Below are 14,929 nucleotides of genomic sequence, written 5' to 3'. Positions count from 1 at the left end.
CAATCTTGCTTTTTTTTTCATTTTTAATGAAATATAATTGTTATGGACCCGCATCAGCATCCCCCCCCTTCTCTCTCTCTCCCCCCCCCCTCTCTCTCTCTCTATTTAAGCCCCCCCCCCCCCCCTCCTCTCTCCCTCTCTCCCCTCTCTCTCTATCCCTCTCTCCCCAGATTGATTGATCAAGTTTCCGAATCCTTCTCTCCCCCTCTCCATCTTTTTCCGTGACTATGACGATTTTAAAAGATACTTAGATTATTAATTTAAAAGATAATAGGCAAAGAAAGCAAGCATTTTCAATCATGTCATATTAAAAGCTCTCTCATTTATTAAAAAAACTATTTCTGCCACATTAATTACATTTTGAAACATTTAATGAAAAATATTCCGTCTAGACCTACAAAATTGATGCTTCATCAAATTATTTTCATATATCAAACTTAATTCTTAAAGCCGATCTATTAATTAGTAGGCATACGTTATGACAATATGAAAAAGGCGAAAATACTAAAGGCTTACATAGGTCCTACTTTTCCGCCATTTTTCAAATGCATTTTGTGTTACCAAGTTGATAGTTGCAATCTTTCAGATAAAGGTGAAGAATTAAATTCGATGGGGGCATCAAATATTCTTCAATGGGATTGAAACAGTATTCTTTTCTTTTTCTTTTTTGAAGAGGGAGGGGGGGGTAATTGACAAAAAGTAAGAAATAAAAAATATCAGAAAAAAGCCTCGTTCCAAATGGGAACAAATTCCATCATCACAAAAGATGATGGCAGGGGAAGCAGGGGAAGATGACAATCATCATTTGGGGGGACATGGATGCCTATAGCTGCGCATGTGCACCATATACTTTTTTCGAGATTTCGTTTTTAAATATACTTCTGTCATTCGTATTGAGTCACGCGTTTCCGCAAATAATTGGGCCAAGCATCACTTCACATTTTGAGTTGATTCGCAATAACGGGCTAAATGCCAGTCTACTGTGGTTCGTCGTATATCAACAAGTTCGTCAAAGATTGTATTGTCGTTGTTCGCTGATGACCACTCTCCCCTCAGATTCTTGTACAAGAGCAAAGACAAAGCGGATGCATCGAAACGGTGCTTCCCCAACCGCGCGCCGGTTGGAGCGATACACGCGCGATCGAGCGCGCATGCTAATAAGGGGTCAACCAACTTTTCCTGCAAAAGGGGATTCCCGATAAATATTTGTCTGTTCGCCGCCGCATGCGGAGTGATATTTCGTGACTCAAAATACTCGGCTCGCTTGACTCCAAGAGCAGAAAACATTTTTTGAGAGGTGAAGTAATAGATGTGACCCTTCGGGGTATCTTGGGTTCCACGCGGATCAAATGAGTGAAAATGTGTCATATATCCTTTGTGACGGGTGACGTAAGGAATAAGATCACGTAGCGATTTCTTGAAGCGAATAGAAGTGTCTGCCCAGAAGATTGAACCAAATTCCTGAAGGGTCGCCTGACAGAATGCAAAACAAAACAACAACAAAAAAACATAAAGAAACAATCACTAAACCTACTTGATTTTAATTGGCATTATGCTAGTATTGTCGTTACTAATGGCAGTAACCGTTATACAGTGCATCCCACAAAAAACGAAACCGAGATTTATCGATGATTTATCATAACTTAATCACAAATACAATTGATAAATGACATACCATTGTAAAGCTTAGAATCTCTTCTTTCATCTGAAATTACTAAGATTATTCCTCATTCACGCATGAGTGAGCAAAAACAATTTGAAGATAGGATACCAAAAACTCATTTTGCGGGGGTATCTGAATTTCAAAAAGAAAACCACATTTCTAAAAAGATCAATATCTGCTCTTTTATTTGATACCTTAATCACAGAAAATTGTCAAGAAGTAAAACAGTTCTGTTCCCTCGAAACAATGCTTGTATTTCCATAATTTCATCAAATAAATGTGTTTTCACCGGTTTCCCACAGAAGCTATCGCATGGTTAAAGGAGAATGAAACCCTTGAAACCAGCTGAATCCATATCAAAGAGAAAATCAAAGAAACATATTGTTGAAAATTTGAGGAAGATTGAATGAATAATAAGAAAGTTATGAGCATTTGAATATTGAGATCACTAATGCCATGTAGATCCTCCCATTGACAATGCGACCAAGATCTGTGATGTCACACACGTACAACTCCCTCATTACTTTAGTACTTATTTCACTTATATTCTCACTTTTATAGAGTCTATCACAAGGTGAGGTGTTCTCTTTATGAGAGGACAAGTACAGAGGTTTCACAACATTATATCATTGATGAATCATTTTGTCATATGATTAGAATGAGCAAAAAGAGATGTTTTGGGGTATATTTTCAGTGTCCAAAAGGGGAGAGTTGTTCATCTGTGACATCATAGATCTTGGTCGCATTGCCAAAAGGAGGATCTCCATAGCATTAGTGATCTCGACATTCAAATGCTCATAACTCTTCTATTGCTAGTCCTATTTTACTCAAACTTTTGTTCATCTTATTCTTTGATTTTTCTGCTTTCACAAAAGCTAACTTACTCCAAGAGTTTCATTCTCCTTTAACAAAAGACTTAATGCATGGCTGATCGTCAACAAAACGGAGTGTCGAGTGACTCGGAACGCTAGCCTGTAAAACCTCTTCATTTTATGAAATTATTGAAATTCAAGCTTTATTTCAAATAACCATAACTTTGTTATTTCTTGGCCATTTTCTGTAATTTAGGTATCAAATTAAAGAGCAGATATTGAACTTTTTAAAATCATCGATAAATCTCGGTTTCGTTTTTTGTGGGACGCACTGTATAGGAAATTTATTCAACATAACCTGTGTCGTCTCACTTTATCTCTCGAACCCTATAGATAAGTTTTGATGAATTAAAACATGCAGTTATTTATTTAAGGATTCATAAAAAATAACGAATGTAAAGAACATCTGTATAGTCCGATTACAAATAGACCTACTCCATTTTGAGACCCAATATAATATATAAAGATATTTTTTAATATCTAGAAAATACTGTCTAAGATATATAAATCTATATATTCTGATTTTGTCACAACGCGAATTTAGAATAAAATCGAACATGGAACTTAGTGATCGATTGTGTCGGTGTTTTCTTCTTCTTTTTTTACAATAATTGCAAATAACAGAACATATCAGCCCATAATCAATTTAACTGGGGCCAAGATGATCCAGCGATTTCCACTGACAAATTTACTCTAAGCCAATCAGATGCAATGATATGGGGAGCTTAAAGGGATGGTCCGGGCTGAAAATATTTATATCTTAATACATAGAGTAGAATTCACTGAGCAAAATGCCGAAAATTTCATCAAAATCGGATAACAAATGATAAAGTTATTGAAGTTTAAAGTTTAGCAATATTTTGTGAAAACAGTCGTCATGCATATTCATTAGGTGGGCTGATGATGTCACATCTCCACTTTCCGTTTTCTTATGTTATTACATAAAATCATATTTTTTTCATTATTTCATACTTGTGTGAATAATATGTCTCCCTTATAATGTCAATAAATATCTAATGCACTAAATCAGTTGTCAATCCAATTTTTCTAGTTCTTGGAGGAAAAAATTTCAATAAACCTATTTTCATATAATGAAATACAAAAGAACAAGTGGATGTGTGACATCATCAGCCCACCTAATGAATATTCATGACGACTGTTTTCACAAAATATTGCTAAACTAAAAAAATCAATAACTTTGTTATTTGTTATCCGATTTTGATGAAATTTTCGGCATTTTGCTCATTGAATTCTACTCTATTTATTAAGCTATACATGCTTTCAGCCCGGACCATCCCTTTAAAGTCGATGAAAAACGATTGTCTATTTATTTCATGTTATACTCCCCAGCAGTGGCGGATCCAGGGGGCACATCCGGCTCGCGCCCCCTTTTGAAGAGCCATAGTCAACTTTTTAATGTAAATATGCCGTTCTTACACAAGTGTGCCCCCCCCCCCCCCCCCCACTTGAAAGGTACATATTTTTAATGGATATATGTCATTCATATAGAAGTGAGGACCCTTTTTTAGTTGTCAAATTATTCGTGGACGAAATTACCTTCATTTTTTGGTGGTAACTGTTTTTTTCTTTGCTTGCTTGTCAAATTTTCCTCGGGAAAAATTTGCCTCCCCCCCCCCCTTTTGGTAAACCCTGGATCCGCCCTGCTACCAGACCATTTCTTTTCTTACATTAATAATGATGACTTTCCACGCGTATGTATGAAGGTCCTTCACATGGGGTGGATATTCATCAAACGGAAAACTTCTTACTTCAACATGGCACAGCTTTTTAACCTGTTAATCATGGACGAAGAAAAAAAAAGATTAGTTCTAAATTATTTTTTGCTTTTCAGCAGTAAAACATTTTTAGTGTATGGGGCTGCGAGTGTGGGTGTACTGTATACATATATGTATCCAAGTACATGCGGATGTAATGATTATTGTAAGTTTGCTACGGTAATCAGCAGTATAGTAAGACTCAAGAACGACAAGATCGAGATTATCATCACCATCATCATCACTTAACCATAATAATAATAGTCGTCTTCATCTGCATCAGTCATCATCTTTTTCACCATCTCTTTCATCTTCTTTTTCTTCTTCTCTTCCCTCATCATCATTATCCCCGTTATAACCATTATTATCAACAGATCAATCTCTTTCTTGTCATCATCACCGTTCTCATCCTCGTCATCTTCTCAGTCATCATCACCGTCAGCGCCATTATAATCGTCATCATCAACATCGTCATCATCGATCGTCAACATCATCATAATCGTCATCATCATTATCAGCAGACCTTCGAATCATATCACCATTCTCATCGCTATCTTCTTCGTCATCATCGTCATCGTCGCCATCATCACCAATATCATACATATCATCATACATTTTATTTTCATCAATATCATCATCGTCGCCGTCGTCAGTATCACTAGGCCTAATACTCATATATCGGCTACCTTGTATAAAGTATCCGCATCTATCCCGAGATCGTAAATCACAAGATCCTTATCCGGCATCTCTTTCTGCACCGTTCCAATGAGTCCCAGTGCCTCCTTGTAATGGTTCTGAGAAAAAGCGGTTACGATCCGAAGCTGCCGGTACAACCGCTCCAAGATGACCGGGTCTTCGATTGTCCGGTTTGTTGTGAAGATGGCCGGGTCGAGCCCGTCGAAGGGTGTAGGCGATGGAAGCGGGATGGGGATGTGTTTAGGGAAGTGAGGTCTCGGTGGAAGATGCATCCAGTCAACGGGTTCTCCTGTAAAGAAAATGACGAAAGAGACAGCTGCATGCCTAATGGTTGTCTAGGTTATGTTTTAAAGGGCTTTGAATACATATTTTAACATCATCATGAAATAGAGGCGAATTATTGACTTAAAACAGCAAATAGCCCGACATTCAAATTTTGATAATGATTTCACTTTAAATTCAAAATATTAGTCGAATGCGTTGAATGGTAATTTGTCTTCACATAACGATTTTGGGGTCTAGATTTAAATCACATTGGAGATAATATATCACGTTTTTAAATAATGTTAGTGGAGTTGAATTAACATAATAGTTTTGAAAGATTTAATGGGCAGGAGAAAGAGTCGAATGAGAACGCGTTCCACATAATGATTGACCTCGATTAAAGGGGGCACCAGGCGTTACCCATGGACATGCAACCTCATCCATCGAAAGCCCGGGGGGCCACTTACATTGACGAGTGGATACCATGCGCGACCAAAAAAACATGTAAAAAGGATGTCTTTTTCAAGGTAGGGCACGTTACGTACGTAACGTGATAAGGGTGTCAAAAACACAAACATATTGAAAAAAGGGTATCTATTTTGCCCGGAAAAATATACGTGTTTAGGGTCAAATGTGCGGGGATGATAAAACAAAATCAAAATGTTTTATAAAGGATGTCCTTTTTGCCCCAACACTACGTGTTTAGAGTCCGATTTGCGCGAGGTGTGGAAGATGGGGCCGTACTTAACCAAAATAATGGTGTCTAAAGGTAAAACCGACGACCGATGGACGCGTGACATAAAAATACAATATATCTGTACTTGTTTAGGGGTTCATTTCAGGGAATACTTGCTAAGAGTATCGTTTTGTTTCCAATACTTGTTAAGGGGTGCATTTTCAGAATATGGAAAATACATCGCTGTACTTGTTTAGGGGCTCAGTTCTGGGAATACTTGCCAATAGTATTTGTTTCCAATACTTGTTAAGGGTAGGGTTTCACACGCCAATACTTGTTAAGGGGTGCATTTTCAGAATATGGAAAATACGTGTTTAGGGTGCTTCTCAAGACCCCGTGGTCGCGCATGGTATCCACTCGTCAATGGAAGCGGGATCGAAAGGGAGGAGGGGCGGAGCGATTTGTTCCTGCCTCTCTATTTCTCAAGTGACACTTTCATCGCAGACAGACATAGCTTATAATCAGTGGCGTACCGTGGGTCACGGCATTGGGGAGGCACCAGCATAAATTTTGTCACTGAATGAGCGCGCGAAGCACGCTTAGTTGCCAGGTATACTGACCTAATAGAGATATTTTAAGGACAGTGCCATTAAACAGATACGTATTTACTGATCAAATAATGCGAGCGCGAAGCGCGAGCTGAAAATCGTTGATATTCAGACCTGGAAAGGGACATTATAAGCAAATTTTTGTTATCATGTTACGTACCGGTCTCGCTAAACAAACAATACGAGCGCGAAGAGCAAGATGAAATTTTTGTATATATTGACCCCAAACAGGGACATTTTAAGGACTATATTTTAGGAATCCATTAAGAGTAGACATATCTCACCATAGTCATCTAATGCGAGTGCCAAGCGCTTGCTGATTTAGTTAGAATTACATCTAAACACATGAAGCACTTTTTGTAGTCATTGTATTTATGATTATCATACGCATCTCTCTAATCAAATATTGCGAGCGCGAAGCGCGAGCTGAAAATATAGGAAATTCAGACCTGAAGAGGGGCATTCTACGGCTTGTTTGTAGGAATTCACTAAGACCATAGTATTTCAGTAACCAAATGATGCGAAGCGCGAGCTGAAAATTTGTGATATTCAGATCAGAAAAAGGGACATTTTAAGGACCGATTTTATGAATTCATGAAGAGAAGACATATCTCACCAATCCTTTAATGCGAACGTCACGGACAGGAATGTTTTATATTAAGACCTTAAAATGGGGCGATCACTTTAAGTAGTCATGAAAAAGAAGCATATGTCACTACATAACACAATAATAGCTCGAAGTGCGAGGAAATATATTTGGTGTATATTGACTTGACTTGACATCAACGTCACGTCTCTCAAATATACTTGAAAACTATAGTATTCCGAAAAAAAAAAATTATTTGATCTATTATATCTAGTTAAACAGACAATGCGAGCACAAGGAACAATGAAGGCATAGGCCCCGAGCGAATTATGTTTCATAAAGTTATTAAAAAAACGTTTTTTTTAATGTAATATACAGTAACATAACATAATTATAATATAATTAAACATTATAATGAACAATAATTTCTTCTTTCCCACTACGTTTATTTTCCTTTTCCCTCTTTTTCTCCTTTTTTTTGGCCAGCCGATTGGGGGGCACGTGCCCCCCATGCCCCCCCCCCGTAATTACGCCACTGCTTATAACACCAACACAACAAAACAGGGGCATCGCTACAGGGGACAGGGGCACACCCCCCCCCCCTCCCCCGGCCCCCACCATAGCTTTATACGATTAATTTTGAAAAGGGAGGAGGGGTGCAGAGGAAGAATGTGGAAGAAAGGGGGAATATAAAAATAACACTTTTGAGAGGTATGTGAATCGTGTAACTCTTATTTACCCCAGTAATATCATCCGAGAGAATAAAAACGAAGTAACTTTGAGGTTGTATTGCACCCGGGCGCCCCTCCCCCATCAAATCCCGGAGCCGCCCCTGCAACAATACACCAATAGGCAGATAGGGGTGGCCTGTATTGTAAACTGAAGATAAATCCCTTAACTTTCCTCACTTAAACAAAGAATACGCCCCAATAAATAAATCAATTTGAATGAAAAGGAAAAAAAATCAAACAAGCTAGACGCTGAATATTAATTTTCATCAAAATCAGAAGTATATGACGTTTCGAAGTTTGCACATCCGCCGCTTGCGATGACGTCACCCGCCCACTATTTCTTTTGGTTTGTATTATACAAAAATGAAAACTTTAAAAATATGAAAACTTTTATATTCTCCTTATCATAAAGTGGGTAATAGTTGGACTCCTCCCTAAACATGTGGATTCGCATGCCGAGTAATTGCCAATTCGAAATAATAATTATTATAATCAACATAAATAGTGAATAAGTGACATCGATCGTCAACTCTTTCATTTGCATATTAATCGTTTTTCATATGGTTTATCATTATCATATCTTACTCTGAAATGTGACACAAAGCTCAGCAATGATCGTAGAACATTTTGCTACGATTGATTCCATTGACTATAATGTACAATCAATCTTAAAAATCAAGCGTACGATTGATCGCTAATATTGGCTCAACTTTATCTTTAAAACTCATCACACCTATGGAATCAGACGAGCCAGGGCTGGTCGAGGGTTGCGGAGACGAAAATAAAGAAACAGATGTTATTTTCATTTCCCTGAAGATGTGAGGTCATTGAGGTCAATCAAGTTCATGAATAAGGTCACGAACATCATGCAGCGTCAAAACAAGAGGGGTATATAATAATGTGATTGGAATTTCGGCAGGAGTGGTAGGGGTTAATTCCAAATTCGTCTAATGCCTATTCGTCCAATTGCCAACTCGTCTACTATCATTTAGTCTACCATCGTATCCACATGGTCGAATTGCCAAGAAGTCCACTCACCATTTCGTCTAATAACCAATGATCCAATAGCCATTTAGTCCATATACCCTTCATTTTTAATCTAATTGTGCAAAATGAACGAAAAATGAAATGGATATTAGACCAACTGGTTATGAGACGAAATGGTCATAGGCGAAATGGTGGTTTAGACGAACGGATGATTGGTCCAAATGGTTATTGGATCAAACGGTTGTTAGACAAAAATGGAATGGCATATACAGTAGACTAAATGAAAGTAGACCATATGTGGTGAGTGGACGAGCTGGCAGTATATAGACAAATTGGCAATTTACCGTAGGGGGATAGAGGAAGAGTGGTGCGGGGCGGAGAATGAGCCGCGAGCATGACGAGTTGGGAGGAATTAAAGAGGATGGGTGGAAGGAAATGGGAGCAAGGGTCTGACAACGAATTTTAAAATGGGGGCGGGTGCTGAATATGGGTATATAAAATCACAATTTAATGGTAATATTTTCACGCTCTTTACATGTATTTACTATTTTAAAAAACGAAAAGGAGGTACTCAGAATTGGAAAGGGTATAAGCCTATAATTTGTGGCACGTATACGAAAATCTGAAACCATAGCTTAAGAACTGAACAAGGAGGGCTTTGCTGCAAATGGAGATATTTAACACGAAACACAAGGAGGGGCGTACCATAGCTGTGATGGAGGGGGAAGAGCATGAAGAAGTTATCTATCTCATATTAGAAGAATGATCATAATTTTGAAAAGGATTATGGTTAAAAGTGCATGTTAAAGACACCACACACATCACATTTGACCTATATATCATGCCTTCTGTATGAAATTCATTCAGGGGCAGGGGAGGTGAATGCAGGCCCCTGTTTGTGAGGATAGTGTTCACATAAAGCTGAACAGCGATTAATATACAATTTTAAGCAAATTCAAAGTATATATATATATATATATATCCAAGAGCAGTATTCAGATATGCTTATGCGATATAATTGTACACTTGATCATTTCAAAACCTAAATCCGCGGGCTAAATATTGAAATAGAGTCTCCGACCTCGATCCGTATATCCTTCCTCTTCTTCCTTTAAAGTATTGATCAATCATCATTTCAATGTCGAGAAATACTAGTATAATCATCCAGCATCGTATCCATCGCTTAGAACCACATACCTTATACCTTCGCCATACAACGTGGGGCCACAGGGAGCAGTTACCCCCATCCCCACCCACCACCCCAAAAAGGGGGTAAAAACTTGTTCTTTTTACTGGAAAAATTGATTGTCACAAAACTCATCAAAAGTGTGCCCGAAATCTTTTAATCTAACTTTTAAAATGCAAAAGCGCCCCCATGACAAGTCTTTTATACATATGATGTTGTATAAAGAGTTGCTCAGACAGTCATGTCAGACTCTTGATACCGTTTAGTTTAGGTCAAGGGTATATAACCCGATTTCCAGACATGAAGCAGATTGAAATCAAGCATAGCCAGTAACCAATATGTAACGACTTAGGTAGGCTATATCCATTGAAAAAATTAGGCCTATATTAGCTACACCACCTTAACACTCATAACACAAGTTTGCTTCCACTTGATAACAGATGTTATAATACTCATATCGTCTAACGCCACCAAAATGACAAACTCGCTTCTTCTCTTACCGTTTGGGTGTGTCCGGCCGCAGTGGCGTAACTACGGGGGGGGGGGGCATGGGGGGCACGTGCCCCCATCGGCTGACAAAAAAACCAAAAAAAAAAAAAAAACGGGGAAAAGGAGAAAAAGAGGGAGAAAGGAAGAGAAACGTAGTGGAAAGAAGACATTATTGTTCATTCTAATGTTATATTATATCATAATTATGTTATGTTATATTACATAAGAAACATTTTTTTTCATAACTTTATGAAGCATAATTTGCTCAGGGCCTATATGTCGTCATTGTTCCTGGTGCTCGCATTGTCTGTTTATCGAGATATATAATCCTGTTATACTAAAACCTCCCGTTTCCAAGTCAATATACACCAAACTGCCAAATATATTTCCTCGCACTTTGAGTTATTATAGTTTTTTGTACAATAGTATGCTTCTTTTTCATGACTACTTTGCCCCATTTTAAGGTCTTAATATAAAACATTTCCTGTCCGTGCTTACGTTCGCAGTAGTGAATTGGTGAAATATGTCTGCTCTCCATGAATTCCTAGAATCAGTCCTTAAGATGTCCCTTTTTCTGATCTGAATATCAAAAATTTTCAGCTCGCGCTTCGCGCTCGCATCACTTGGTTAGTGAACTACGTATGGTCTTCGTGAATTCCTACAAACAAGCCTTAAAATGCCCCTCTTCAGGTCTGAATTTCCTCAATTTTCAGCTCGCGCTTCGCGCTCGCAAGATTTGATTAGTGAGATGGGTATTTTAATCATGATTACAAGTGCTTTATGTGCATGTTTAGATGTAATTCTAACAAAATCAGCAAGCGCTAATTGGCACTTTGCATTAGATGACTATGATGAGATGTGTATACTCTTAATGAATTCCTAAAATATAGTCCTTAAAATCTTTCTGTTTGGGGGTCAATATTTACAAAAATTTCAGCTCGCGCTTCGCGCTCGCATTATTTAGCGAGACAGGTACGTATAAGGATTACAAAAGATTGATTATAATGTCCCTTCGCGCTCGCATTATTTTACCAGTGAGATACATATCCGTTAAATGGCACTGTCCTTAAAATGTCTCTATTAGGTCAGTATACCTGGCAACTGGGCGCGCTTCGCGCGCTCACTAAGTGACTCAATTTTTTTGCTGGTGCCCCCCCCCCCCCAATGCCGTGACCCACGGTACGCCACTGTGTCCGGGTGTATATATCATCACTTCTTCTAGTACTCACTTTGTTTAACTGTAGCTTTTAGTTCAATGCCCTGATTTTCTTAAAACCATAAATTAGACAAAATTGCAATTGGGCTATAAATGGCAATGATATATATAAGACCATAGCGCGCATATATATGGTTTATCCTCCTTATGTCGGGTCCTTATGATATAAACCTTCTATGCCTGATCAAAAGGTGCTGTATTTTTTTATTATAAGCTCTGAATGATAGCCATTTCTACTTGTGTTGAATCTGAATTTGACTTTGATTTCAATATATCGATCGCAAGGTCGGGAACCAGATAGTCGACCGACAAAATATGGATGCAGTTCGTGTTAAATTCTCTAACGGAAGTGCATGGCACACTGAATGACTGAGAGTATCAAAGGAACAGGAATATGATACAACATTTAGGTCAAGTCGATTTGAGCTCAGATTGTGCAATGATTTGATTCGTCAGCAAATAAATTGGATCGACCAGTCTCAAGCGCGGGGATATTACATTCAGATCTTAAAGTTAATAAGTAAAATCAATGGATTATATAGTATGTCTTAATAAGTTAGTTGTATCCTTCATTACTGTGAAATGATTATGATGGTAGGCCTAACATATACTCACACTCTGATTATTCTTATTACTATCACGTCAGTAATCGCTGTCATTTTTTTCTGTTGCTGTGAAAAGGCGGGAAAGTGTGACTTCTATGTTATACTTGATTGGTAAAATAATTGTCCAACCTCTTTTTCTTTCTTATTAGCTGTAGTATATTTTGAGTTAACTTATTTTTACCACAGCAAGGCAGGGGTCGTGGGCTAGTTTATTTTATAGGCCTTCACTCTAAAAAAAAAAGATTTACCCAATATTGGGTAAAACAGGAACATGCATGTTGTTGGGTAAGAAGATACCCGGTATTTTGTCAATTTTACGCCGTGTAGCGGTGAAATAGCCAAATCGGGGTACAAAAAAAATACCCAGCAAGCATGCATGATCCCTTTTTACCCAATATTTGATTTAAAAAATTAATCATTGTTTTTAGAGTGTATTGGCCTATATACGCCCATAAACTTGTTAAATAAGGAGATTGCATCAGGAAGTGCATTGTACATCAATGTTTATCTGTTGATGATAAAATGTTTATACGTGATATCAAATTATTTTATGGTTTTTCATTATAAGCATCATGCAGGTCGGGCTATTTTTCATATGAACGTATAGTATAGGCCTACGTATAGGCCTAGGCCTATACACAGGCGGGAACAGTGGAGGGGCCAGTGATATGGTCACCTCCGGGGGTCACCTCCACGTTTTTTGGGAGGCGGTGCATTAAGGGCTCCCGACCCCGGTTCCGCGACCCCTTTTATTTTTTAAACAACATTGTGACGTAAAATTAAACAAGATCGATCGAAAATCTTCCCCCCCCCCTCTCCCTCCTCGGCCATCCCCTCCCCCATCTTACCTGTTGGTGGCGGTTTTCTCTGATAAGATTTCAATATAATCACACAGTATAAGAAGAGAGCACCCGAAAACACTATAACAATATTTGGAACCGTCTGTCTGCTCCGAAAGAGATCCATGATTCCCTGATCGACCTCATCGAAATGCAAGATGAAAATGTAACCGTGGCAACGTCCTTGAGGTAATGCCGTATTCCGAGCCTTTAAGGGACGATGGTAACTTGGAAAACAGCTTGACTCAAATTCAAGTGTAAGCTCCCCCCTTCATCCACTTGTCAAGCAGCAGCAGTTTTATATGTTATACGTCGGGTGCATTATGGATACCGAACAGCATACTGTCACTATCCCGAAGGATGACATCAAACCTGGATCGGAAGGGCGGATATATAGTCTTTTAAAGAAGGGGCGCGACATCCAGTCTTTTAATGCATAGTGGTGCTCATTTTGCCTACTGGAAGTAATTGCCCGGAATCGCTATAGTGGAAGCAATGATCAGCTGATCGGTGGCAACTGCTCTTGACTTTTAGGCCTATAAATAAGGCAATTGGTCTCAAAGGCGTATCTGGAATTCGTTAATGAAGGGGGAGCTATAGGTCGCGAATTGTGACTGATCAGATGTCAATCAGCGGGGGGGGGGGGTCACCATTGTCCCTTTGGAGCACTTCTTTATCCGATTTTTAAAGAGCCCCCGGCAAATCCTAGGACCTTTAAAAAGTTAGGGGCTTGGTCGGGCGATATTTCTCCAAAACATTTCATGAATGAAACAGAAAGAAAAAGTAAAGGAAAAGCGCTAAGATATGATTTCATTTTCTGAACATCATCTCAGAATCTATCACAATTTTTTTTTGTTTGAAAGGTCAATTTGTTTTTGTCCCCTCGCTCAATCGCAGTTTGTTTTCGAAATGTTGCATCATCAGTCATACCAGGCCCTGAATATACGGGCGTGATTTTAAAACAATTACTTGGTTTCGAAATGCTTCTTCGATCATGTATACCAGTATATAAAAGTCTGTAAATACTATTGGAAATAGGTCCTGTTCTTCAAAACTCTTGCGACAACAACATTTTTTAAGTAAAGAGGAAACTTTAGATATTATTATCTCATAAAAAAAACACATTCATGTTCGTACGCACTTGGCTGGGGGCGGGACGCGTAAACCTTTTCAAACTTTTATTTCACGGAGAGAACTGACCAAGCTTGCCACTGGGGCGCTTTCGTATTTTGTAAAATGAAAATGAAGGATTTCGTGCATATAGGCCTACTATAGGTGAATTGGGGGATTTTTTTAAAGTAAAAAGTGCAATTAACTTTCCACAATTTCAGGGGGCAACTACACCCTGCCCCCGGCGCTGTGTTCGACCATGAACTCATTCCTTATTAGTTTAAAAGGCGAGATGATCAATCCGTAAAGGGGGGGGTGACCTCCCCCCCCCCCCCCCGGTTTCACCTCTAATTCCCAACAAGTTCTGGTACAAGTTCGCAAGTGACACGTTGATAGAAACGAGAAAACAGACGGTTTCCTTTATACCAGCGACACGTAGGCCTCCGGTTAGATGTGACCTTGGTATATACTGCCTAATAATGTTTTTAACCTTCTTATAATGCAGAGGCGTGCTTGGGATAGACCTGCTTGGCTGAAATGGGGAAGTGAACTTTGACTTTGTAAATCTCGGTCGGCTGCAAGGCCTGCAGGGATATCTCAGATTATTTGGGAATTGGGGTTACACC

The 14,929-nt window shown here is 38.8% G+C and overlaps 1 protein-coding gene across 1 annotated transcript; it reads right to left on the bottom strand.

Moving 5' to 3' along the window:
• Positions 1-302: 302 nt before the first annotated feature.
• On the bottom strand, positions 303-13,960 carry LOC129266832 (uncharacterized). Its single transcript, XM_054904619.2, has 4 exons — positions 13,203-13,960; positions 4,997-5,295; positions 4,224-4,328; positions 303-1,473 (listed from the first exon to the last, which is right to left on the bottom strand). Exons 1-4 carry the CDS (start codon positions 13,318-13,320, stop codon positions 931-933), a joined length of 1,065 nt encoding a protein of 354 aa, XP_054760594.2. The 5' UTR covers positions 13,321-13,960; the 3' UTR covers positions 303-930.
• Positions 13,961-14,929: the final 969 nt, after the last annotated feature.

The sequence above is a fragment of the Lytechinus pictus genome, chromosome 8, assembly GCF_037042905.1.
Source record: "Lytechinus pictus isolate F3 Inbred chromosome 8, Lp3.0, whole genome shotgun sequence".
Classification (NCBI taxonomy): Eukaryota; Metazoa; Echinodermata; class Echinoidea; order Temnopleuroida; family Toxopneustidae; genus Lytechinus; species Lytechinus pictus.
Note: the sequence above shows the minus strand (reverse complement) of the source record. Positions and strands in the feature narration are given on the sequence as shown.